This window comes from Talaromyces proteolyticus, assembly GCF_021365285.1.
Source record: "Talaromyces proteolyticus strain PMI_201 chromosome Unknown BGW36scaffold_14, whole genome shotgun sequence".
Taxonomy (NCBI): domain Eukaryota; kingdom Fungi; phylum Ascomycota; class Eurotiomycetes; order Eurotiales; family Trichocomaceae; genus Talaromyces; species Talaromyces proteolyticus.
The window spans coordinates 203,821-228,533 of record NW_025764290.1 but is presented as its reverse complement, the minus strand read 5'-3'; the positions used below and the strand labels follow the sequence as shown (position 1 = coordinate 228,533).

Sequence of the window (24,713 nt, the reverse complement as noted above, 5' to 3'; positions counted from 1 at the left end):
TAGTTCACATGGCTCGATATATTCCTTCGGCTTTACCGAAGCTCAACTGACGATCATACTACATACACCGTGCTACGTTGACAGCGAGGGTACAGCGAGCCATAGCGAGACAGCCAGGTCGCAATCAGGCCACGCAAGTTCAAACGCTAGAGCGATCAACTTCGAGACAGCGCTGAGAATACAGCACATGTGGCGGCGAACAATATCGAGGAAATGCATCTGATGATCCAGCAGATCTGCTGCTGTCTTTCATTTGGCGTCCTATTGGCCCCGCAACAATGCTCTAGAAATTCTCTTCGGGCTAGTTTCTCCCAAAACGGAGCGATCGCCTTCCAGCGTCTCTCCATAGCCTATGATGAGTTGCATCCCAAGAATAGGGACAGCCGCGATGCTACTAGTAAGACTATGCTGCTAGCGGCATGCATCCAGGGGAGAGCTTATTAGAGCCTTATTTATAGAGTAGGCCTATGAGAAGCACCACCAGGCGCCAAGGATCGACTTACAGAGAAACGACGTCGGAACGCATAAATCATAATCGCTGGCTATAGCCAGTGGCCACTATACTAGGCACGGGACTAGAGGTAGCATAGTGCAACGCAGGTTGGATTGAGAAGTAAGCCCGGGCCCTGGCCAGGTTCGTCAGGGCCCTCCACGCAGTTTACGTGGCAGAGGATCCTGCCAGAACATCAACGTTGGCAGCGAGAACTTGGTATGGGCTGATCTCTTATATATTAATTACGTATATATTAATAAATAAATAAATATAGTAACAATAGTAATATTAGTAATAGTATTGTTATGTCGTGCCGATCGACAAACCAAACCGCAGGGCCAGCGAGCACATGGCGGCTGGCCCGGCGAATCACACGGCGGCCGCTTGCCAGTTACATCTGTGGAGCGTGAAGGCAACGAAAGGTTGTAACCATCACACTAGATCCATCTAGATCACTGCTGCCAATCGCCTCATCGACCCTCTGTCTCACTGCAAAACACAACTCCACTTTCTGCCAGCCCAGCATGCTCTATCGACAGAGAGGAAATACAACCCGCCAGGCCACCGTTACATCGGACAGGGAAAAAAGATTTCAATGCAAATGATCACACAATGCATATTAATATCATGCATGATGCTATTTCGTCTACAATCTCGCACGTAATAGAAAGAGCGGGAACATGTCGACATAAAATACAAACACACAGATCAACTGTTTTTTTCTCGCAGCAATGACGCCCAATTGTCAAGTCTGCACATCCGTGTGGACGACTGCGTTACCACAGCCACCACTAAAATTCCGCCACCAACAGACGACAACGACGACGACGATGAGTCTTGCAGCGAGCAAACCGCTGCGCGATTTCTTGACTCCGCTGCGCGCGACTGATCCGCAGCTCTACGACGTAGCCTGCTCGTTTTCAAATGTCTTCCGCGAGCTGGCGTCGAGCAGTGAGGATGACAGTCTTTTCAGTCCCGTGCCTGTAACCCATCTGCCTAGCGGCCGGGAGTGTGGTCGCTTTCTGGCCGTCGATGTAGGGATCACGACGCTGAAGGTGGCTTTTATTGACCTGCTGGGTGAGACTGCTATGAGGTCGAGGTCGATGAGTAACATGATCCGTAAAGCGCGACATTCGCGGGTGCGACGAACGCTTGAGAAGGCGTGGAGGATCGAAGAGCGATTGAAGCACGATCAGCCTCATGAATTGTTTCTGTGGATTGGGAACTGTATTGCCGAGGTCGTCAAGGACGATTTGCTGTCGAATGCATCTTCTGAGCACCCGCCCTCACATATAGAAACTGGCATTGCGTTCAGTCTTCCCATCAAGTTCGTTGTCCAACAATATAGTTAACTCAGAACCAATTACTGACTTTTCGCAGACAAGACTCTCTCGAGGAAGCCACATTAATGCAGACAGGAAAAGGGTTTACTATCAGCAGCGACTTGGACCTTCGAAACTCTATTCTGCAAGGCTATGAGCGGCATACTCAGAGAAGAGACGACGAAGAGCGAGCAGCCAAGCGGCAGCGACACTTTGTTCTTCCCCAGCTCAAGATTACTGCACTCACCAACGACGCTGTCGCTACTCTGCTGTCTCTCTCATACTCTATCAAATCATACCCCAACAGCCGCGTGGCAATGGGAATTGTTCTCGACGAGGGCTGTAACGCGACGATCCCTATGATCCTGTCTGATTTACACCCCTCAAAAACCCGACACATTACAGCCCAGGATCCAGACGCAGCCCAGACTCTAGTCAGTACAGAATGGACCCTCCGCGGCGCTGCATCGCCTCTTTACGACCACGGCATTATCACCAAATGGGATCTCCAACTAGACTCGCAATCCGCAAAACCAGGGTTCCAGCCTCTGGAGTATATGACTGGCGGCCGATATATTGGAGAATTGATTCGCATTATCTGCCACGACTACTTTACTAGCATTCTAGGCATCTCCGACCGCTCCCTACCTACAAACCTCGTCGTGCCGTATGCCCTACGCGCCGACTTCATCATCGACATAATGTCAAATTACCCCTCCACCACAACCCTCAGCGAATGCCTCAACCGGAATCTCCCACCACCAAGCTCTAGTGGGTGGACATGGACCGCGAAGACGGCCAACGTGCTACGGGAGATCGTGCAAGCAGTACAAACACGCTCGGCTGCGTTGGTTGCTGCTGCCACCGTGGCACTACTGGCGTCGAACCACGAGGTGTCACTGCGCGATCCGGCAACGCCATTAAAGAACGAGCTGTTGAGCTGCTCGCCCTCAAAGAGCTTTCACGAAATCACATTCGGGTCACGGCCAGACTGGCATGGCGGGCCGGAAGAACTGGTTGTTGCGTGCATTGGAGGCGTGATTCAGCATTATCCCAAGTTTATAGAGAATTGTCAGCGGTATATAGATCGGTTGGTGATCCAAGGCGGGCCACAGGATGGTGGGAAGAGCGTGTTTCTGCGTGAAGCTAATGATGGAGTTATTATTGGAGCAGGTGTCCTCGCGGGCATGGTTGGACGTGACTAGCTCCTAGTAAAGCGATAGAATATGCATTCGGTGATAGAAGTTTTGTATATAGATCATGATAGACGATACAGCTAATACAATTACTCTTCTCAACAATCAACACGACTCTCCTAAAGACTTTTCTTCGCAATAACCATCCTTAACCGCATCTTGTTCTACCCCTTTTCTACTGACGAGTTAATAAATTATTTCTCAATAAAAGTGAGCGGTGAGCAATGATTGGCCAGCTCTGCTAGACCCGCGCCAAGCCAGGAAAGGAAGGCGGTCGGCAACCCGAGGTCGACATCTGCTGAGAAGCAAGCACCACAGCGCGTCGCAGCCATCATCAGGATCCCCAAACGACTCTCTACTTCTGCGCGCAGGCACGGCCAATCGGGCAGAGCGAGATGCCTCAATTCAAGGATGAGCATATTCTGGTGAGTCCCAATTTTACTTTTTTTTTTCCATGCCTTTTATCTACTCTGTCTTGTCTTCAGCTAATCATTATTTTCGCAGCTCATTGCGCCAGGCTCTCAAACTACCATGGCGCAATTGGGATTGCCTGAATCATTTACCCCTGCTAGCCATCGGTTCCCGACGCGCATGTACCCCGCTGAAAAGAAAGGCGAGTTTGAACCATTCAAGATTCGCGAGCGAAAACGCGCGGCCCAGCAGCCCGCTCAAAGCAATGGCCAGGGCAAGCCGGATGTGGAGATGACGGAGGCTCCAAAGGAAGATGCAGGCAGCGCAGAAAAGACTGAAAAGCCAGAATCAAATGAGCAAGCTGCGCCCGCTGCTGCTGATGCTGCTACGGCAGAGCAAGAGGCGGCAGAACCCAAGGAGGAAATCCTGCTCGATGAAGACATCATATCTGATGAAGGCGCTGTGTATCCTATCCAGAACGGCCAGGTTGTCGATTGGCCATGCTTTCTAGCCCTTCTTGAACACATTTACAACACGCTCAGCCCACCTTTTCATACGCCCATCTTGATTGTTTCTGAGCCCGCTTGGACGGCACGCGATCGCGAGATCTTGACTCAGTTTGTCTTTGAAAGGTTCAAGCCACCGGGTTTCAGTCTGATAGATTCTGCGCTGGCTGCCTGCTATGCTTATGGTACGATCAATGCTACTGTGGTTGACGTTGGCCATGGCAAGGCAAATGTTACCGCTGTTCTCGACTCGGTCGTTCAAGACCATGGCCGAGGAATTGCTCTGCAGGGCTGTGGAGGCGAGACTCTAACCGATCGATTGGAAGAGTTGCTGAAGCGTGAGGGCTTTACGAGAGAAATGTGCGAGCAACTCAAACGCAGCAATATCACCGAGATTCTCCCACCTGGAACCGCGTTGCCCGGGTCTATCGCACCTACTACCCCGGACATCAACCCGGCCTCTGCAGCGTCAACAGGCGCAACGGACGGAAACTCAGCAAAGGTGCCACGTGGCCCCGGACGTGGAACGCAGACTGAAACCAACGAGAATGGTGACGAAGATGAAGGCGTGCTTGATGTTGCCGCAATCGTCACGAGCGGCAATACGAACGAGTTTCTCGCTAAACGCGAAAAGGAGAAAGTCACCTCAAAGAAAAACAGCGAACAGACAAACAAGGCGGCGCGTCTGCCGAATTCGAAACGCGCAAAGGCAACCTTTCAGTTCGAGGAATTTGTACGCATCAACGACACTGCCCAGTATATGCGCCAAAGACGGGAGGTTGAGGTTGGCGTAGAGCGGTTCATGCTGGCGACGGCGGGAAAGGAAAGAAAAGAGCGTGGCAGCAGTGGTATTTTGGAGGATCTCGCGGCCCAGATTCATCACACTATTCTATCTGTACCAGATGCAGCTAAAAGAGCCGATCTGTGGGATAATCTGATTATTATCGGCAATGGCAGCCGAATCAGAGGTAGGCACCAACCAGTTGTCCGAAAGACCAACCAAGAAACTTCTAACAACCAGAATAGGATTCGTTCCTGCGCTTCTGTCAACTATCACCCAAAAATATATCCTATCCCCTTCAACAGGCATCTTCACCTCCGAGCTGCCTTCTAACCTCTCCACGCCTCTAGCCACCGGTGGAACAAACACCCCAGCCAACCCGGGCCAGAACCCAGGTCCTCTCAACCACCCAGCTGCGCACGGCGTCAACCCACTCCTCGTTGCTGCAACGCACGCCAATGCACCCACGCCGCCCACACCCATGAATGATCCCATGTATATGTCCATGCACCGTTCAACAGGCCACTCACAGACCCCCACGGCCGTGAAAACCGTCAAGCCGCCAGACTATTTCCCCGAATGGAAGGACCAGGGGAGTACTAATGCGCCGGGAGCGACTGGCGCCGGTGGAACGACTGCCGCATCGAATCCGACGGGTTCTCCGCGTCCTGGCATGGAAGAATCTGTCTTCCTCGGTGCTCAGATCGCGGCTAAAATGGTCTTTGTTAATGACGGTCAAGGACAATATAAGGGCTATCTTCCGCGGCCAGAGTATAACGAGAGTGGCCCCTCAGCTATCCATGAGTTCGCGCTGGTCTAGTCTCTTTTTGTCAGATATGTCTAGTCTGGTCTTTTTCTTTTTCAAGGCACGTGCGATATCTCGGAAATATCGGAAAATGGAGTCTCATGGTTTGGGAAGGTGGTTCCTTTTTGTTCACTTATTTTTAAATAAAATGTATTTTATTTCCTAAGATGTTGGAATATGTAGCTATTCATTTTGCCGAAATGGTATAGCGTCTTTGCAGGGTGTCGTGCAAATTTCCAACACAATTACCCAATGGAACAGGCCTGGGAGTAGTGCATGAAATCTAGTGTACACGTACTACTCCCAGCCCTGCAATGGAATGGAAATCAAGTTGAACGGTTCTAGCTGGCGCTAGAAGGATGACACCAATTCAGACTTAACTTTTGTTCAAGAGTTGGTCCCGAGAGAGGCATCTATGGGGGATATTTTGGAGACTGTCACTACCCTAAAAACCTCGAGACCGACTGGCAAAGAGGGTAAGTATTGATTGGCGCGAAACCAGGCAGCTAGCCTGTAATTACTTAAACATTTAGATTCCTATATCTGATTATAGGATGTAAAGCAACTTTAGTAATATTTAATACTATAAAAATCTAGTATACCTAGCTTATATATACGTCCACTACTATATGGATAATACAAGGATCATAAGAAATATTCTATCAAGAAATTAAATATTATTTTTGCTTATATTTGAAGCACTCACCAAGGTATAATCAACATTTACCATAAACACAATGATTTAGAACTGTAAATGATCCGGGTACTGGTAGGGGAAATTACCTTACTCTACTCCTCCAATGAACATTTGAAGTGAAGGATGTACTGAACAGGCTGGAGATTTGTCAATATCTTGAAGACAAGATAGCAAATATTAGGTGCGGAATGGCTCCTGGTAAAGATTCAACAGAGTGAATCTGAAATCCAGTAGTAGGTGACTCCAGTTCTCAATTTATACAAGTTCCAAGCAGTGTTGGCACAAATAGGACCATAGCAATGTTGGTGGCCTGCATTCATTCAGGATATAGTAATAATTGCGAGAGAAACAGGATCAAAATTGAAAAATAAACTAACATATACAGAGTTATGGCCCACTTAGCTGCGGCGCGAACAAATAATACTTCGGTAAATTGTCGACGACTTTCTGCGGTTTGGATCCAGTCAAGACTTGATGTCCCGCAGACTCGATTTTCTTCTTCGCCCAGCCTAATTTTGCTAATCCCAACGATTCCCACAGATTAACGGTTTTCTGGGCCGCGGATTCTTTCTCGGTCCATACTTTTCTCACGTCTTCCCATTGTTTTTTGCCGGTATCTGGAATAGGTTTAAATGCGCTGGTTGATTCCGAGGGAAGTGCAATCGGTGTATCCGCAGCCATTTTTTGGATTTGAAATTTCTCCACGTCAAATGGGACGGTTTTGTCTTGGGATGGAAGAGGTTCTGGCTTCATGAGATGAACGCCCATCATTAGGTCGACGGATTTTTCACTTGTACCCTTTAGGAGAGACTCGGGGTTTTTGTTATACGAGGGATCGGATGAGCGGTCATCTGTTAATCATCCTTGTAAGCTCACATTACCATTCAAAATATCAAAAAAGAGATAGAAGGAAGAATACGTACATTTCCCCCACAATGCTAATGGAACATCTTTCCGAATACTCTGATTTGAATCCCACAGCGGCTCGGTGGAAAATTCCTCATTCATTAAATATGCACTATCTGGACTGATTTTGATCCGCAGGGTGGATTTGATGGGTGACTCGGTATACATAGGTTTCGCATAGATGTCCTTGTTCGTTCCTGGGACCTCGTTCTCGATATCACCTTGGGACGTTGGAGTGATAACGATCGCCTTGTCGATGGCGAATTTGCAGGTAACCGAGAACTCGAACGTTGCGGCGCGAACTACCCACATCTCACCACTAGGCGTGGATTTGACTTTGTCCTGAGGGATGAGTCCTTCTTGGACGGCAAATACGTGAGCTTCAGGGTCTTTGTCGGCATCAGACTCAGCACCGGAAGAAGTAGGGAGAGCGTTGAAAGACGGGATTCCCGAGGTATGGGTTTGGCAAACCACCTCGATGAATTCGTCCAGAGAAAGTGCTTCCGGTTTACTTTGATCTTCGGCTCCGAAATTGACATCGAATCCAAACACCCAGAAGTCAACGTGAACACGGCCGCGGATTGGGGGTCCTTCGATGTACAACCGGGCGCCGATTTCAACCTTGATATTGATACATACAAGCCACAAGTCGAGGGTGAATCGAACGCCGACGGTAAGGCCACCTTCAGCAATAAACGAAAACGGCTTGAAGTTGATAAGGAAGTCGACAAACGCGTTAAAATACGCAAAGAGCGGATTCAGAGATAAAGCTACATCTAAGCGTCCACCACCCATACAGGCTTTTGGGGTGATGGCAAAGTAAGCCTGTCCCGAGATACTGATAGCGTTTCCAAATTGCCAACTGATGCCGAGTCGTGGGGGTTGGGATACTGCGGTGGTTTATTGTAAGAAGGGTGGAAGCCTCCGATAGTGAACACCCAGTCACCCTTGACGCTTTGGTCATCCCTGCTGTCGAACCACGTGTACAGGGCAAATCCGCCTTGGAGATGGCAGCTAGGATCAAGAATGAAGGAGGCTGGGGTTAACTCGCCCTCTATCTTCATTACACCCGTGCGGAAGCTGAGCGTTGCTGTGACACCGAGCTCAACGTGAGCGAATCTCTTTGTCGTTTTGCCTCCGGGGATGCTAGCTACAGCAAGCCCGAAGATGCCGATTTCCACTTCAGGATTCCACTGGATCACTAGGACCGCCTGCACAGACAGTATTTCAAACGCCTTGACGGTCAATCCGGCTGCGACCCAGAAGGATTCTTTGCGGGGGAAAAACCATCGGGTCGAGAGTAGCTGCTCCATGATTTGATTCGGCCCACCATCGGGCGAAGGCGCTGAACCGCTGTCGGAGATCAAAGGAAATTGCTTGACGTTTTGGGGGGTGGGAAAGGTCAAGTTGGAGTTGTAACCGAAGCCACCGCAGACACCTTCAATTGTGGCGAACTGAAAGGTGATAAGAGGCCCTTGTAGGACACAATACAAGAAGAATGATTTGAATTCATCATGCGATTGAGGGTCTTTGATGACTCCGTAATATCCCGCCGCTTGGAATCGCCAGGGAACATAGCTGACCACTAAAGCACCAGCGAAAGATTCCTCCTTGTCGGTATTCTTGTACTGCAGCATTCCAGCAATTTCAATCGGAGGCCTGTCAAACGATGCTTGTAAACCATCAAGTGAGATATAGGGATCTGGTAGATTGTCAAGTGTTAAAGGTGCACCGTCACGGCTGGCGCCGGCAAAGTTCAGGCCCAGAGTGAGTCCAAGTAAAGCGAACTCAACGGGTCCAATTTTCGCATACGCATCCAGCCGGATGGCGAGTATGGATTCCTTGCCACTGGACCCAGTTGAGTATTTGAAGCCGATATTTTTGATCGAAAGTGGACCCTCACTTCGCTCATATGGCGCCATTCGAGATCCTTTGTCTTCCACCCCATCTGCTGCAAGTGACTTGGCCTTCTCTTTGGGCTTGTTGAAGGCGTAGTCTAAAGCCACAGTGGATGGCCCTGTGTTTGCCTTTCGCATCAGCATGAAATGCATCCCCTGGAGCAGTAGCACGTCTGTAGCTACAGGCTCTCCCTTTTTCACAGGCTTGTATGGCAGTGGCTGCTGGCTGAGCTCCAGGAGGACCTTGTTTACCGTATCTAGTTGTCGTTTGGTGAGACCTGTGAGTCCATCCTGCCCCTGTACCCATGCGAACATGACCTCGTCATAAGGCTGACCAACTTGCCCGACTAGGGGAATATCAGAGCCAGGAAGTTGATTCATGGAAGCAATAAGCACGCGTTGAGTAGGTGTAGCAGCAGCGAGTGCAACAGGTACGACTTCACGAAATTGAATGTAGCGGAGGGTGAAATTTCCTAGTTTTACTGTGAGGAGAATGACCATGCTCTCTGGGCCGGCAGCCGGTTGAGACTTTTTTATCACCAACTCCATTTTGTTATCTTTGCTTACCTGCACGCCGATGTTGGAAATGAAGTCGGGAAGATTCATATCGCGCCCGGCAACGCTGGTGACCAGATCACCGACAGTGGACTTGACGTTGTGATTTTTGGCCGACTCAGCTGTAGCAACGAACGTCCAACCGGTCTCCGAATGGTGGAAATTGAGAGTAAACAGGTGGAATCCGATGACCAAAATTCCAGTGATATCAAAGGATGAGGCCTCCTGCCTGGCGTAATTGTATGTGATGTCCAAATATTGTACGCGGATACTTTCCAGAATGGGCATAACCGCAGCCTGGATTGACTCATTCATATCAAAGAACTGTGCGAGTGTAGATGCGTACAGATCATATACAGTGCCAGATAGCGTCCACCGTGATGGGTTCGATGAGTAGGCGACTGTACCGATGAGTTGCGTGGGCCAGCCATACTTGGCTCCCTTGGGCTGCTGGAGTAGCGCTTTGATGGAAAAAGCGCCGTTGAATGTTCCACCGGCACCGTTTCCCCATTCATACGAGACCTCCAATGTGATTTCAGCAATACTGAATGTAGGAACCTTTCCTTTTGCTGGCTTCGGTCTCATCGATCCTCCAAAGGCAATCCCCTTTTTGTTGGCGCGGAACTCCGCCGTCAGAATCTCCGTTGGCAGGAAGTCGGGGAGATCTTCGAACCCCCCGAGTGCAGCCAGGTCAAGAGATTTCGGCCAGTTGGAGGGTTCAATTGACACGGGCGTCATGGTGGGATATTTTTCATACTCGGGGAGTAGAAGCCATTGGGCTTCCTGGGGAAATGTGGGCGGAGCTGTTTAAATGTTAGAGCTTCAAGTCTTAATCTGGGGAAAAGGTTAAGACGAACAACACCATAGTTTAGCATTCACAGTGCTCCCTTGTCCTTTTTGATAGGTATATGTGAGAAGGAAAAGCGTTGAGGGATTTGGGCTATGATGCAGACCGACTTCCATGTCCATGCTGAAAGTGGATAGTTTGGCGCTTCCTCTCTCATCATCAACGAGCCCAATCGTTATACGACGGAAGTGAAATTCACCCAGATTGCTAGACCCAAAGGATTGGCCCTGGAGATCCCCGAAGTCAAACTTTTGATCACCCGGAACGAGACTCTGGACCCAATTCAGGAGACTTTGTAGTGCCTGGCTCGTCTTGGAATTGAGAGTCAGAGTCATGGTTGTTACTGCCGTAGAGAACTCGAATGTCGCTTCTAGTTTGATCTGATTGAGAGTAATTTCAGTGCGGAAGACGAGGCTCCCATGCGTGAGCATCTGGCAGCTCGGCCCGGTTGTGGACCATCGACTGGTACGGCGAGCGATTGCTGAAGTAGCGCCTATCGTTAGATTCAAGGGCTTGAGAAATTTATTTAGTTCTGCCTGGGTTGTCGAATCCATGGGCCACTCGAGCCGGATGGTGGTTCGGTAGTCGTTACTGGGTAAAAACCACACGGCGTTGCGTTTTCCTTGAAGTTCCTCGTGATTTGATGGGGGTCTCATAGGAAATGAACCGAGTAATTTGATTAGAGTGTTTTCTTTCAGTTCTTCCACGCCGATAAAGTCCACCAAGTCATGCAGATAAACGGTCTTGGACGGTTTTACAGTCACGGGCTTTAGTCCCATCACCAGCATGCAATGTCTTTTGAAGAGACCTGTGGGAAGGATGGGCTCGATCGACCCAAACGTCGTTTTGAGAGTCGCCTCGTCTGTCGAGAACTCCATCCACGCGGGTGCGATTTCTGTCGGTCCATTGCCCATTGAAGATAAAGAAGCCCGGACGTAGAAGCCACCAACTTCACCTTTCGCCGCGTTGATGATAGAAACCTCCTTCGCATTGAGGGTATCGTAAAACCAACAGCGGCACTCATCGTCCTCCATTAGCATAGTTCGGCTGCCGACTTCCGGCTCTGAGGGGAGTTTAGTCTGCAGCCAGAGGACATGACAGTGTAGATCCATCACAAAATCATCCAAAATGCCAATAGAGAGACGCTCAAAATTGTTGACGCCCTTTGCTCTAATCTCTTCAACCGAGAGGTCACTGGCGTAGATGGCCCATCCTTTTATGTCGTTCAGATGTGGTATTTCGTTAGCATCCAGCTCAACCCAAGAACAAGGAGATTCTGGTGTCTTGGGTTCTTCTTTATCTGTTTCTTCTTTCTCTTGTTCCTCAAACATCCTTTTTTTCATGACTTTTCCTGATTCCTCTTCCCCACCAGACATTTCGTCAGGGTTGGTTTCGTCCGGTACGTAGTAACTACCTGGTTCTACACAGGCATGTTCCAGCAAGGAATCATCAATTTGCCGTTCTGCTGCCGCCAAGAGGGAACGAGAGCATCGGTTTGTAGAGCGCATATCTGGAGGTGCCACCACATGTGGTAGCACCGCTGGAGCTGCAGGTGGCTGTGGCAACATCAGTCTGATGGCGAGGACACTGTGACTTAACGTCCTGAGGGTGTTAACTCTTGTGAGTTCCGGCAACCTCCCCCACAGACGCAGGATAAGGTTATCATCATCTATGTTCACATAATGGAGCTGCCCGTCTGCGACGTCAGTGGGGGCGGATCGAATGCGCACAAAAAGCAGAGATTTTCGAAGCACGGTTCGTTGCGTTACAGAATATGCTGCGCAAGATGCCCAGTGATAATTGATGTCAGGGAACCCGTGATGATCCCAAATGGTTGCGAAACGGCCAGCTAGGTAGTTACTCTGGCGTTGGAGATCGGGTGGAACGAGCTGAAACAGCTGATATTCATTGGGTAAGGCCGGTTGGCCCACTGCTGCTCGTTGTGCGTTGATGTCGTCGTTGACCGCTATTATGTAGTCTCGGAAGGCCGGAACGTCGAAATGCTGAGGGTATATTTTATGTAGATTGACCCAGTGACTTTGACCTGTTTCGTCGACCTCGCGAGTGATGGCGGCAGGAAAAGTCCCCGCGATCAATCGAGGCGGAGGTAAAACGGACTGGGCCCAGGCATGCCAGGTAAAGATCACGGGCCAGGCTGATAATCAGTATATTGGGTTAATTACAATGGAGGAAGCAAAGACTGGGAAACATACTAGGGTGTTTGTGTCTGGCGTTGAGGGGAGTTGGGATGAAAGTGTTGAGAGGCTTGAACCGACGGAACAGCTCCAAGGGGGTTGAAGTAGCTGATCCATGATGATTGAGCTTGACGCTGGTGATTTTCTCGATCCTTGGTGTTTCTGCCTCCAACCATGCTAGAATGGCTATTTCACGACCGTCGTCCAGATCTCCGGCAAAGTAATGAGAGATTCTCGGCGGAGTGCCCGGCCACATCACCATCGCCGCAATGGAGCTCCTGTTCTTAAGTGAATCGTCTGAACCGACAATTGTCGACTTGAGCGGTGCGTTTGGTTGTGCCAGTGAGCGCTCCGAAACGCCCACGCAGTAGATGCCGGCTGATAGATTACCATGCGCTGCTAGCAACTGCGATGGAGACAGCGCATGCTGGTCTCCAGGATCCAAGGGGTGATTGCTGAAGAGCTCAACCCCGAGTACGTCAAAAATATTGGTGCTGGTATCGTAATACTGGGCAAACGTGTATCGGCCATTGTTAGTTGTGACCGACACCTGCGGAGGATCGTGTAAGACATCAACTTGGTAGATCCCCGATCTCCCCAGGTGTGGGCAATAGAGCCTTGTTTGAGGCTCGTTGTTCGCTCCCCATTTCAACCAGGGGATCTGGCCTGCGGGGGGAGGGGGAACTGCAGTCGCCTCATTTTGCAGTGCCTCCGTGATGCCATCAAAGTGGTCCCCATCCCAATGAGTTATAACGATGGCATCGAACTTCAACTGTCCACCCTGGCAAACATAATTCCTACTGATCCAGTCGATTGTTTGCTTTATGGGAGGATCCCGAAGCACTACCTGTCTAATACCGGCGAGGTTGTTTCTGTCTCTGTGTGTTCTGCCGCCGTCGATGAGAACAGCTGCCCGTACTTGGTCTCTAGGGCCCGTCGCGTCGACGAGCAGGTGAATAGCAGAGTCCCCTTCGCGGATGGAAATATGAAGGGAGTCAACATACGACATTTTTTTTTTCTTTCTCCGATTTTACTATTACTACTGATTCCAGTTATTTACCCGTGGCTTGCCATCTGTCCTTATGAGATATATCCCATAACCTTACCCACCAAGTGTGTTGATGCTTTGCGGAAGAGAGAGGGGGGGAAAGCAAAACCCTTGCAACACTACAGACACTAGGCTGTGACGAACATGCAGAGGACACAGGGTGCAGGTCGCTCGCTAAACGTGCATAATTTGACTGACTCGGAACCATGCAGATCTTAAATCTGATCGGCAAACGGGTTTGTTCGTTGTCTGTTGCCTGTTGTCTTCGACTTTGGGCTTTTTTTACTCTCTCTTTCTCAGATTTTTCCACGTCCTCAAAACCCTCGTACACGTACGTTTTTAAAAAGCTGCTATTGCTGAACGTAAAAGCTAATATTCCGTATCGGATGACACTTTTTATTTTAAAAGCAACAACGAAACGTATCACAAAACCTCGCAATAAAACCATTTATAGTCTGATTTAAGGTTATTAGAGCTAGCCCCAAGGAACACTAACCGGATTAAATAGCAATTGTCAAAATTCAAGGTAATTACTTGGAATCAGGGCCTGTAATGGGCCGTTTCATCTGCAAATATCCTTCCACCGCCGTCAACGGACCCGGGCTGAACTGAGGAACTGGGTCAATCTTGCCCAACGACAAGGCCATGTAGACTTCTTTCCCCTCCGCTTCTGTCTCATCCTGCTCTGTAACTTCCGTCTCAGTGTTGATGTATGGTTGTAACCAGCTCCATTCCGCTGCTGCTAGGGCAGGAAGTTTGATCTTTTCCTTGACAGTATCGTTCTCTAAATTGTAATTGGCAGTCAGAACTTTTTTCGGGTTCAATTCAGGAACATCGTCCTCAACAACCAAGGGACCAAAATGGAAGAATGCCGTCATCTTCAGCAGGGCTGATTCCCACGTCCATGGAGAAAGTGCAAGTGGCTCCACGGGAAGAATGCTCGAGTACGCATTGACTGGTGTAAAAGGATCGACTAGTAGCCCACATACAGTCAAATGTCGATTCCGATCTCGATTGTATGTTTCGCTAGGATTTCCGAGGCTTTTGTCAGTGTAATCTCCAGGGTTTAGCCAGAATGGCTTCAAACGAAGGAAGCCACCCCCCTGAGAGTCGATGGGATGGATCTGTTTGGTGTCGTTGGGAAATGGAGTGTAAACATCAGTCAAGTCGAGTTCGTCCGTGGGCTGCGGTTTATCTTTGGCTTTAAAAAATCCCACTAGCCCATCATGAGGTCGCACACTGTCTCCAAGCTTTATTGCAAAGTCATACTGTGGAATCCTATAATCCGGAAGAAGACTTATTGGGGGCAGCATTCCCTGCTGGTTTCCCACGGTGGATTGATTTGTTCTTGCATTTTCTGCCAGTTCAAGTGAAAAGCCGGCGTTCACCAAAGCCAAAGGACGCCCAATCAATGAGTTGACGCACTGACTGTATGCCCCAGGGACAGACCGCGCATTTTCAACAGCAGTGTTGATCATCTCCATGAACCCTAATAAATAGTTCTGATCGTCGGTGAACTTTTTGATCAGCTGATCAAGCTGCCGTTTTGGGTCTTCTTTCGGTGGCTGGAAAGGTAGCCATTTATCACTCGCTACAGCCCCTGGATTGGGGTTGTTAGGGGATGCGACTCGTACTTCACGATAGAAGGTGCCGTCTCTAAGAAAGAATTGAACCCCATAGTTGACATAATTTACTACAACCCACCCCCAGATTGGATTCTCCCATTCGGTGATGGGTCGCCACTCGTAGGTCTTGTTGTATTCTTCCAGCTGCACCCAGTTCATGTGCAGTCGTGCCGGCTGGTTGATATTCGGCGGAATTTGAATGAATGGACACTTTTCAGGCTCCTCGGGCTGAATGACAACATTCGGTATTTTCGTATTTTGGTACGCCTGGGGCCTGTAATACTCCCCAATATGGGGGTAGAGAGGTGGTGGTCCTTCAACGCGTCGTGTTGGATCGATGGCAGCCACGGCTTGACCGAACTTGTCGATAATATTGAGCTTAATTAGACGGAACTGACCGTGCGTGACAGGTTTGAAGGCTGGATGCTGAAGATCTCCTAGTCGCACGAGTGATCCGTATGGAGTCAAATCGTTTTCCACCCCAATTTTCCTCAACGCATCTATATCGAGTCCTACCAAATGAGACTCGGAAGCTGCTTCTGTTAGAGGCTCTGGTAATTTGCCCGGATAGCGTACCGTCGGTTTGACATGGCTCCCATCGACTACGGTCACGAGATGGTCTGTAAATCCACCCAACGGAGCGGAGATGAAGGGTAGCTTCTGTATATCCTTGAGGAGCTGGGCTCTCTGGTCGGAGTCCAAGATTGGGTTCAACACTTCGGCCGGAACGGTCGAGAACAGACGCTCAACCTGAGCGTGGAGCGAGAAGACCGGTTGCGGAAGCAGTAGAATCCGGCCCGAGACCGTTCGCTTGTCGTTATTGTCCTTCTCCCACAACGGCCCATCGTCTTGCTTGACGGTGTAACTGAATTTCTTATCCTTGGCTGCGTGAGTGGAAATATCCTCCATATCCCACTGGTCGTAAGGGACGTGGAAATACTCGGCCTCCCATTCCAGGAACAGAGGAAACCAGGGCTGCGTGTTGTTCCAGCGGTCTCGCCCATCGTGATAGAGCGGGGGGAAAGTTTCTGGACTGTTGACTACTGCGCGGTGACTGCTCTTGGCGTCGGCATAGTGTTCGAACTCTTGCACTAGCTGAGTGCCCATCGCCTGTAGTTCCTCCGGTAGACACTCGAGCCCGTAAGCTGCATTGATCGGCTCTACCCGTGCCGTTCCCGCGATCTGCGGGGCGAGTCGCACCTGCAGAGCAGCCAGGTAGTCGATTGGCCAACCAGCCTGCACCTCCCCCACAAACAGCGTAGGATCGCGAGGCTGGCTGAAGTCCGGAGCAATAGCTTCCTTGACTTCCAGCTGCATGGCGTCGATTTTCTTTTTCGCGGCGTCAACTGCCCCTCTCTGCGTTATAAACAAACCATTGAGACGGCCATACTCAGCGATCGCCTCGTTGACTTCTCGCTTATATGCTTCTTGCTTCCCCGCGCGGTCAAGATCTGTGACATACTGCCACCAGATGGAAAAAATGCTCCACTGTGCCCGACGCAGCTGGCGTGAAGTTGCATCGTAAAGAGTCTGGCTGTCATTCAGCTCCACCAATGCCCTAGCTGCATGATCTGGTGGAGGCTGTGCGGGGTTCTTCGTGTCTGCCTGCAGAATGTATCGCGCACCTCCTGCGGTCTTTTCGAAGTTATAGTTCTGCACTTCGTCGTTCCCCGCACGGCGGTCTTCAATGCTCTCGCTCTGAGCTCGTAATAAGGCACCTAATTGTGAGAGCAAATGCTCTGTATCGCCGGAGTGATTTGCCACGTAGGCCAACAATGCATCCATCGGCGTTGTACCTAGAGAAACGGGGACTCGATCGGCTAGGGCTTTCGCAGCCTGATCAGCTAAGATTGTCGGCTTGTCGTGGCTTTTGTTCCAGGTTGAATTCCACCGCACACCGTACATGGCGCCATGGCACAGCACTCGCGCCCCTGTGGTTTCCTCCAGCCAGGATTGAATGGCGGGATCGGTCTCGTTTTTCAGATTCATAGACAGGATGTTGAGGCGGTCTCTGCGATTCCCTGACTTCAAGACCAGCAGGTCATCTGCCGGGTTCTCGTGCCATCCCAGAACATAATAGTCTGCAATGGCGTGGGCGACTTGGGTTGGACCTTCTGCACCATTGTAGCTGAAATCATCGAGCATGGAGAACACGTTCCCATTATGTGGCTGGTAGTCCGGAAACAGTTGATTGGAAGAGTTCAAAACTCCCAGCGATACGCTCTTACTGGGAGACACCATTTCCTTTTTCGTAGCGTTGCTTCTTCCGCCGATGAACACCTCCGCTTGCTGGTCTATGCTGGGTTGGTGATCCTTCACAGTTGAGCCGGTGCTCAGATACGGAGATACATCCACCTGCAGATCAAGGGGCCGTTCGTCCGTATCATCTAGTTCATCAATAGTTCGCATCCAGTCGCTGTACACGATCCATGCACGCACGGGCTGGAGTACATCAGTTGGATCCGTGGGACCAGCCAGCTTGCGGATGACAAGCCAACGATTCGGACATTCAGGGAACACGGGCATCTGAGGGTCCGTGTCGTTAGCTGCAGTAGCATCGGAACTTTTTATCGAGGATATTCCCGAGCGATACGGACGAGGGATCATCCAGTGCAGATACACGCCTAGACGACTTTGGCGGAGCTGTCCAGTGGCAAGATTTGTGACTCGAGAATTCGCCTGATGGGGAGCTGCAGCGTGCAGATCGAGGGGCTGCAGGACATCATTACGAGTCATAAAGTCCTTCATACGCAGATAGCTGTAATTGGGTTGTTGCAGAGGGGCAATCTTGGCCTGGTCACGGTCTGTGCCATCGCAGGTGTCTGGATTGAGCACGAATGCGTCGAGCTTGAGGGGGATTGCAAGAGGAGAAGCCATTGTGGATGGAGTTGGTGGACTTTTTCACTTGAAATTCTAGCATTCTAAACAGGGTTTAAATAGACAGGGACTTATTCATTTTTCAGTTTCTCAATATTTGAAGCTTCATATATCTTCAATTGTGCTAAGCTATGCATATGCAGCATCGGTCAAAAGGTTCACATTTCTGAGTTCATGCAAACTAAAATTTTATCACATCAGTAGCAAGTCTACTAGAGGTCAAGAAGCAAGCTAATTTCAGTACTCGACTACCACTATGTCATCGTCATCCTGTTCCATCATGTCCAAGAAAGCCTGCTCATCACTGGTGACTGACTCATGGATGGGCTCCGTGCCGCTCCAGAAAAAATGATGGATGTCAGTCTCTCCCTCTGGAGTTGCATGAACCACTAGACTGATGTTGGAGTCGGCGTTAATTTCATGGCTAGACACTTCCTGCTGTCCAGTCCACTTGAGACCCGACCCCTGGACCCGAACCAGCTTGTTGTCGTCAGTACGGAAGTATACGTAGATGGCATCTCCCACGGTAGTCGCGGCAAGCTGCGAGCCCAAAGCCATTCCGCCAGTGTTTTTCACCGTAGTGGCTTTATAACCCTGTTAGAAATCTTGATCCATACAGAAAGCCAGTAGAGGATGTTCAAAACTTACTGGAGCCGTCGGTCAGGTTATAGAAGTTCACGTCCTTTCCGGAGCCTTGGTAGAAAAGGCATGGTTTCTGAAGAATGGAACAAGAAGCCAGCTTGGATTGTGCGTGCAACCCACGATCAGTGATGCGAGAAGTGCTCCTAGAACTTGTTATAGTATAGGTTACGATTTGGAGACGGCCGTCAATTTCTCTGTTTGAGAATTAATTTAACCGAATTCCATTATCAATGGAAGAGAGGGTTCTGAGACTTACTTGAGATACGACATATAGCCAGTGCTGACAGAACCCTTGGTGACTTCACACACAGCAAGTGGCACTCGAGCCGGCACCTGCACGCGACTTTCTGATGGTTTATCCACCGGGTTGAAAACGGGACTCACTTGAGTGATCACCTCTGTTGTATCTCCGGGTGCTGTGTCCACTTTAGGGATTGTGGCCACCCCGTAGACACGCATCTGTCATAGTTATCAGTCGTAGCCTTGGTATAAGAGACAAATTAATAACTAACCGCTCCAAGAAAATTCGCGGCAGCCAGGTGGGAGGATGCCGTTGCGGTGCTTTTCGAGGTGTTGAAGTCGGTGTACTTGGAGTCACTACCGCCAACCAGCGAGAACAATCGCATCGCCAGATTGTAACGGTCCTTCACCTGCGAGTAGTAGAATACCGCGGCTGAGGATTTGGTTACGGGATCTAACACTGCAGCAAGAGCCATAATTGGGATAAGAGCCTATAGACTTCGATTGATAAGTTAGGACGAGAGGATATCTTTGATGAATTGTTCTTAATGAAATCTTGTTTTAACTCGAGGTACTTGTCGGCCTTTGTATCTTGTGTCCTTATTACATGCGCGATCCATGGATACCTCTTTATGTGATTAGTGTGCAGCTGGGATTCTGCAGCCAGCAGCAAATGTGGGGCGTCACATATGATCCTGAAAAGTACTCAAATTCAGGGCAAAATTAGGGAAGCTGAAAAAGAGGGGAAGTGACTGAAGCGATCTTTACTTTGGACAGTCGATGCATTCGGTGGCTGGCTAAGCTAGGTCTCCTCTCCATTGCCCCATCTTGTTTTTTCTCTCTACCTATTTCCTATTGCTATACCGCCGTGTTTGGCCTTTGTTATTCCAATTCATATTCGCACATCTCCTTAAGTCTGCACGTAGACATGCCTCACAGAAGAGACGACCCGCGATATCTCGTCTTCCGCCATGCTCGTCGCTGTCGACAGGCTGCGGCTGGGATTGAGCCTCGCCTGAAACCGGGAGAGGAACATCTCCATGCTTTTCTTATGCCTGGTCTGCCTGGGGGAGGACATACAGTACATGTCGAGCAGGAGGTCGTGGCCAACAACACAGCCCGGAATCTAGTAACCGAGCAGCGTTTCTATGTTGACTCCCCGCAATTTAACCTGCCTGAAGGCGAGGTACACTCGGTATATCCTCCATCAGGTCACGAGGAGCGTGCCGAGTGTTTGCCACATGTCGTGTTAAAGACCCCAACTCTCCCGTGGGAGTGGACGGCCAGCAAAATCACCGACGTGCCCGATTATAAGGGTAACCGCAATCGAGTCCCATGGCTTGCTGTACTGGTGTTTACAAAGGAGGAATTGCAGCTTGTATCAGAAGATCTGAGAGGAGACAAGAGCGTGTTTCAAAATATCCCAGCTTTGAAAAATAGTGCCACTCAAACTGCGACGCTTACCGTCAACATGCGAGTGAAAGACATTAAAAACTTACACCACACAACAAGTCCAATCACTGATCCGGACCAAGCACCAGAAACCGATTCGGACGTCTCTACAGACGTAATCTTCGTCTCAAAGGCTTTGTTTAATGCTCTCTTCTCAGAAGATGATGCGGAGGGAGAGTCCATCTCAGCGAGCCATCCCAACGTACGGCCTTATCGATTCCTTGCCCATCGGCGTGATATAAACACCGATGGCATGGCGGTTGCCGCCCTCACAGCTGATGACAATGACCAAGCCTCCTACGGTGTCGTATTTTCCCATCGCACGGGTCCTGTCAATATCACGGAACCGACGGCATGCATTGCCCACCTCGTCTCCATTCGCGGCGTGGAAGGCATGTCCTGGCCGGCCAGTGATGAGCAATTTGTGGCTCTCTCCAGCCTCCATAGCTGGACCTACACGGGGCTCCCACCAGACACACCCAGTGTTTGGGATCTATTCAACGCTCTGGGTCAATCCAGCTCCATGCTCCAACCTCCCGTCACCAAAAATGATCTCGATCCGGATGCTCCTGCAGATTTAAAGGAGCGCGTCACGCAGCGTTTAGGCAATGGGTACACACTGACTCGTTATCGAACCCAAACAGGCGAGTCTACAGCTTGCTTTTTTCGCGGGCCCTTTATCCCCGTACAGATTCCATTATCCGATTCTCAGCGCTGGCGCTCGCTCTCCACCTCGGGGCAGGATCTCCAGATACTCGACCAGAAATTAGGGTTGATCGATATCACATACTCGGCCGCATGGCAGCTAGGGCGAACATTGGCTATCGCCGACCAAGAATTTATCACCCGTATCGGTCTAGTCCGCAAGCATATCTATGACCGTGGGATGGAGTTGAACCAACAGCAAGCCCTAAGGCCCCATGGGGTGCGATCCCGTCCTGAGCTGCTTAGCAACCTCCCCTTAATTGTGTCTAGATTACACCAACTGCCCCAAACCAGGGAGATAGATACAGACCAAGCGAATGTGCACACAAAACGCTGGTTCCGGCCTCCTGTTGAGCCTGTAGACCTTTCATATCGAGGTCGAAAGGCAAAAATTGCTTCCATCAATGAGAAATCCGTCGAGGAGCACTTCGTTGAGGCAGCAAAAGAGATCTCTAGCGCTGCCAAGGCGGACGGAGACCCGTCTGACGTCCCCTACAACGAGTTCAACATCCCTTATTCACCGGACTGGATGGCGGTGCTCAAATGGGTGATGAATCGTCTTTTCTTAGCCACAATACCTCCTCATTATCTGATTCCAGAGTCTAGTTCTTTGCCATTGGAGTCAGTGCGTTTCTTCCGCATCGACCACCATTGGATGGACGCTCTTGTCGATGGGGCCCTCAGCCTGGCGAATTACCGCGATCAGAAAACCGACTTGGTCCGCGATGCGATCTGGGCCGCTATCAAGCGGTATCGTGAAACCAAAATCCCTGATCTTGGGGATTGCTTGCCTCCTGTTCCTGAGTATGGCTGTTACATTCGCTCTACACTCCTCACCAAGTTCCCTGATCTCCGGGTGGAATTGGATCCACCACAGGCACCTCCAAAACCACTCGTTCTTCTCAGACATGAGATCGTGAGTCCAGACACTATGCTCTGTCTGTTCAGTCACCAACCGGGGTCTGAATTTTTCAAGGGTATGTCTTTGATTCAACCCCCGCACCAGCAGACATTCGTGGCGGCAACAGATCTGGACCAAAGGACGATTAAAATGTCATACAAAAAGGCGTACACTGTGCATGTGGACAAACCAGATGGTGAGCCTCTCGATGCAACCAAGGAATGGACTAGGCCCCAGACCGCTTCGGTGGTCCCTGTGTACCGCTGGGACTCGTCTGGTGTTGAGGTTCGTCGACTGTTGATGGAGAACTTATCAAAGGACTACCTCGACACCCTTTTGGACAAAATGCCTGAGAGTCTCTTCAAGGATGACACACCTACATCGACCCTCATGGCCACCCAATTAGGCTCTGTTTGCTACCAGATCGTCTTCTCTATCCCACCGGGGGCTACGACTCCCACCCATCCAGAAATATACAACGTCGGTCGAATCCAACGACATCTATCCATACCAAACACAAAATTCAACGCAAATATCCCCCCCAGCCCGCTTACCACTACCGCGTATGCCCGGTAGACTATCCTATCACGACACGCATTCCCATGCTCCCCATCGATCAAGACATAATGTTTCTCATAAACCTCGAGCCATACACCGAAGGGTCCTACAGGCTCGAGGAAATACGAATCACGATTCCATTCGGTAAACCGGGAGAGGGAACACCGTGTCTGATGGAGAATTACTCAGGTAGTGGTGCCGAGATGATCACAAATGTCCGCTTCAACGTCATGGTCGATATCACGACTAAGAATGAGCCGCCAAGTATAGTCTTGCGGCTTGTCCCACGTGTTAGATCTAAGGATGACAAGCCTCCACGTGTACCGTTGAGGAGCTGTCGTGAGCTTAGCTTTATCTTAAATGGCGTGCGAGTGAATCAGTTTCAGAAACCGACGGAAATCGGATGGGATGTGAAAGAAAAATACAAGGATGAGCAGACGCGTGCTCCTTTTTATAAAGTTAATCCAATAACTCTTTCCTAATTATCATATCGGATGGGCTGATCATCATATTCATAATCTATATTCAACCTGGATGTCAGTTTTAACCACCTGATAGTCTACATATCTACTTAGCCCATATAACATGTACCTATTGAAAGATATATATAGCACGCCGCCACACGTACAAACTAGTAATAAGTGCCACCATTACTATAGAGCGTCGATGCCACCTGTTCATCAAGTTGTCCGAGCACGTTTCTGCGTCGAGTACTTGAACCGTGCTATTCCACCATGCTGCAAAAGTGTTTTTGTGCTGGATCTCTGTTTCTAGGTCCTCTTCCGTGTACTGCAGTCCCCAGCCCCAGCACGACAGGGGAACAGGGTCGATGAACGGCCTGCGTCCCCCGTTGGCAGCAGCATAATCAGCATACAATGGCGCGGCGACCTGCGGGTACTGCTGCTTTGAAATCAGCATAGGGTATGTCAGATTCAGCAGGGTTCTAAGCGTCGCATTCCCAGCGCTGGCCGGTTTTGTAGAACTCCACAAACCGTTATAGTCCAGTGCAGACACGGACACGTTCTCTCCTGAGCTGCTGCTGATCAACGCAGCCAACTTGGACACAAAGTCGAGCAGTATGTCATCGGCTTCGGTTACCACTGTGGTCGGGAAGCTGATCGTCTTGATACTGCGTGGGCACTTCTTGTAAGAGATTAGATTGGCGTCTGCGTAGAGCACTTCCGGACAGCTAGCCTGTTATTACTTCAACGTTTAGATTCCTATATCTGACTATAGTACGTGAAGCAACTTTAGGAATATTTAATACTGTAAAATCTAGTATACGTTGTGCCGGTCAGTGGGATGTGAAAAACGGCATTAGACCAACCACGGGTCAGAGTGAGAAAGAATTGTCTAATCCTATCTAGTTCTGAGGCGGCCGTCGCAGTACTGATACAGTTTAGTAATACCTATCACCAGGTTAACAGCCCCACCCCACCATATATTAACTATTTACGCTGTGAGTGTGTTTCCTAATAATCAAAGCACTTTTCACTTCTACATTCCTTTTATTCGGTTTCTAGCATAGTATGTTATAATCCAGCCACTTAACATAATTGTCATTGCTGATCTCAGTTTTTATTTCCTATATTTCCTCCTGATCTAAGAGGGCCTATATGGTTTGCACACCACCTATTCTCCTCACGATGACTTTTAACGAACTGCAAATAATAAGGTTAGATTTCTATAGCAATGTGATCATCCTTTTATAGAGGATACAGGTCTTTATTAAGGATTAAGAAAAGTGAATTACATTTGAAAAACCAAGAACTGTTTACCCATTAAATGAGCAGAGCAGATTGCATATATACCCTTTTTTTTCTCCTTCTTCTGCCTCCTCTTAAGTAATCACAACTCTTCCTAACCGCTTCACCTGTTTGATTCCCACCAAGGCTAGCCTGCAACGCAGCTGTATTATAGATGATATGGATCTGTTGGTCTAATAACCCCTTATTGATGGTATAATCTATAGTAACATTATGTAAACCATTTTGGTTTCCCTGTAATAGAAAATGAGCTTATAATTGATTAATTCTTATTTATGATGTTGAAA

At 49.5% G+C, this 24,713-nt stretch overlaps 7 protein-coding genes across 7 annotated transcripts; 4 read left to right on the top strand and 3 right to left on the bottom strand.

The window, feature by feature from the left end:
- Positions 1-1,323: 1,323 nt before the first annotated feature.
- BGW36DRAFT_401352 (putative hexokinase) lies at positions 1,324-3,020 on the top strand (the record flags this gene model as incomplete). The annotated part of the gene is made up of 2 exons (XM_046218734.1): positions 1,324-1,820; positions 1,874-3,020. 2 exons carry the CDS (start codon positions 1,324-1,326, stop codon positions 3,018-3,020), a joined length of 1,644 nt encoding a protein of 547 aa, XP_046066151.1.
- Positions 3,021-3,406: 386 nt separating this feature from the next.
- Positions 3,407-5,529, top strand: BGW36DRAFT_432832 (actin-domain-containing protein; the record flags this gene model as incomplete). The annotated part of the gene is made up of 3 exons (XM_046221184.1): positions 3,407-3,436; positions 3,516-4,896; positions 4,955-5,529. 3 exons carry the CDS (start codon positions 3,407-3,409, stop codon positions 5,527-5,529), a joined length of 1,986 nt encoding a protein of 661 aa, XP_046066150.1.
- Positions 5,530-6,274: 745 nt separating this feature from the next.
- Positions 6,275-13,672, bottom strand: BGW36DRAFT_465854 (uncharacterized protein). Its single transcript, XM_046222318.1, has 5 exons — positions 12,631-13,672; positions 10,428-12,572; positions 8,064-10,373; positions 7,135-8,007; positions 6,275-7,062 (listed from the first exon to the last, which is right to left on the bottom strand). Exons 1-5 carry the CDS (start codon positions 13,619-13,621, stop codon positions 6,599-6,601), a joined length of 6,783 nt encoding a protein of 2,260 aa, XP_046066149.1. The 5' UTR covers positions 13,622-13,672; the 3' UTR covers positions 6,275-6,598.
- Positions 13,673-14,075: 403 nt separating this feature from the next.
- BGW36DRAFT_389837 (uncharacterized protein) lies at positions 14,076-16,422 on the bottom strand. Its single transcript, XM_046217402.1, has one exon. It carries the CDS (start codon positions 16,390-16,392, stop codon positions 14,191-14,193), a length of 2,202 nt encoding a protein of 733 aa, XP_046066148.1. The 5' UTR covers positions 16,393-16,422; the 3' UTR covers positions 14,076-14,190.
- Positions 16,423-18,399: 1,977 nt separating this feature from the next.
- BGW36DRAFT_364604 (uncharacterized protein) lies at positions 18,400-19,520 on the bottom strand (the record flags this gene model as incomplete). The annotated part of the gene is made up of 4 exons (XM_046214570.1): positions 18,400-18,746; positions 18,811-18,998; positions 19,061-19,263; positions 19,317-19,520. The coding sequence occupies 4 exons, from the start codon at positions 19,518-19,520 to the stop codon at positions 18,400-18,402; spliced, it is 942 nt and encodes a 313-aa protein (XP_046066147.1).
- Positions 19,521-19,901: 381 nt separating this feature from the next.
- On the top strand, positions 19,902-22,962 carry BGW36DRAFT_440592 (uncharacterized protein). The gene has a single exon (XM_046221533.1). The coding sequence runs from the start codon at positions 19,973-19,975 to the stop codon at positions 22,676-22,678; it is 2,706 nt and encodes a 901-aa protein (XP_046066146.1). The 5' UTR covers positions 19,902-19,972; the 3' UTR covers positions 22,679-22,962.
- On the top strand, positions 22,729-23,142 carry BGW36DRAFT_432827 (uncharacterized protein; the record flags this gene model as incomplete). The annotated part of the gene is made up of 1 exon (XM_046221183.1): positions 22,729-23,142. One exon carries the CDS (start codon positions 22,729-22,731, stop codon positions 23,140-23,142), a length of 414 nt encoding a protein of 137 aa, XP_046066145.1.
- Between the last annotated feature and the right edge of the window lie 1,571 nt (positions 23,143-24,713).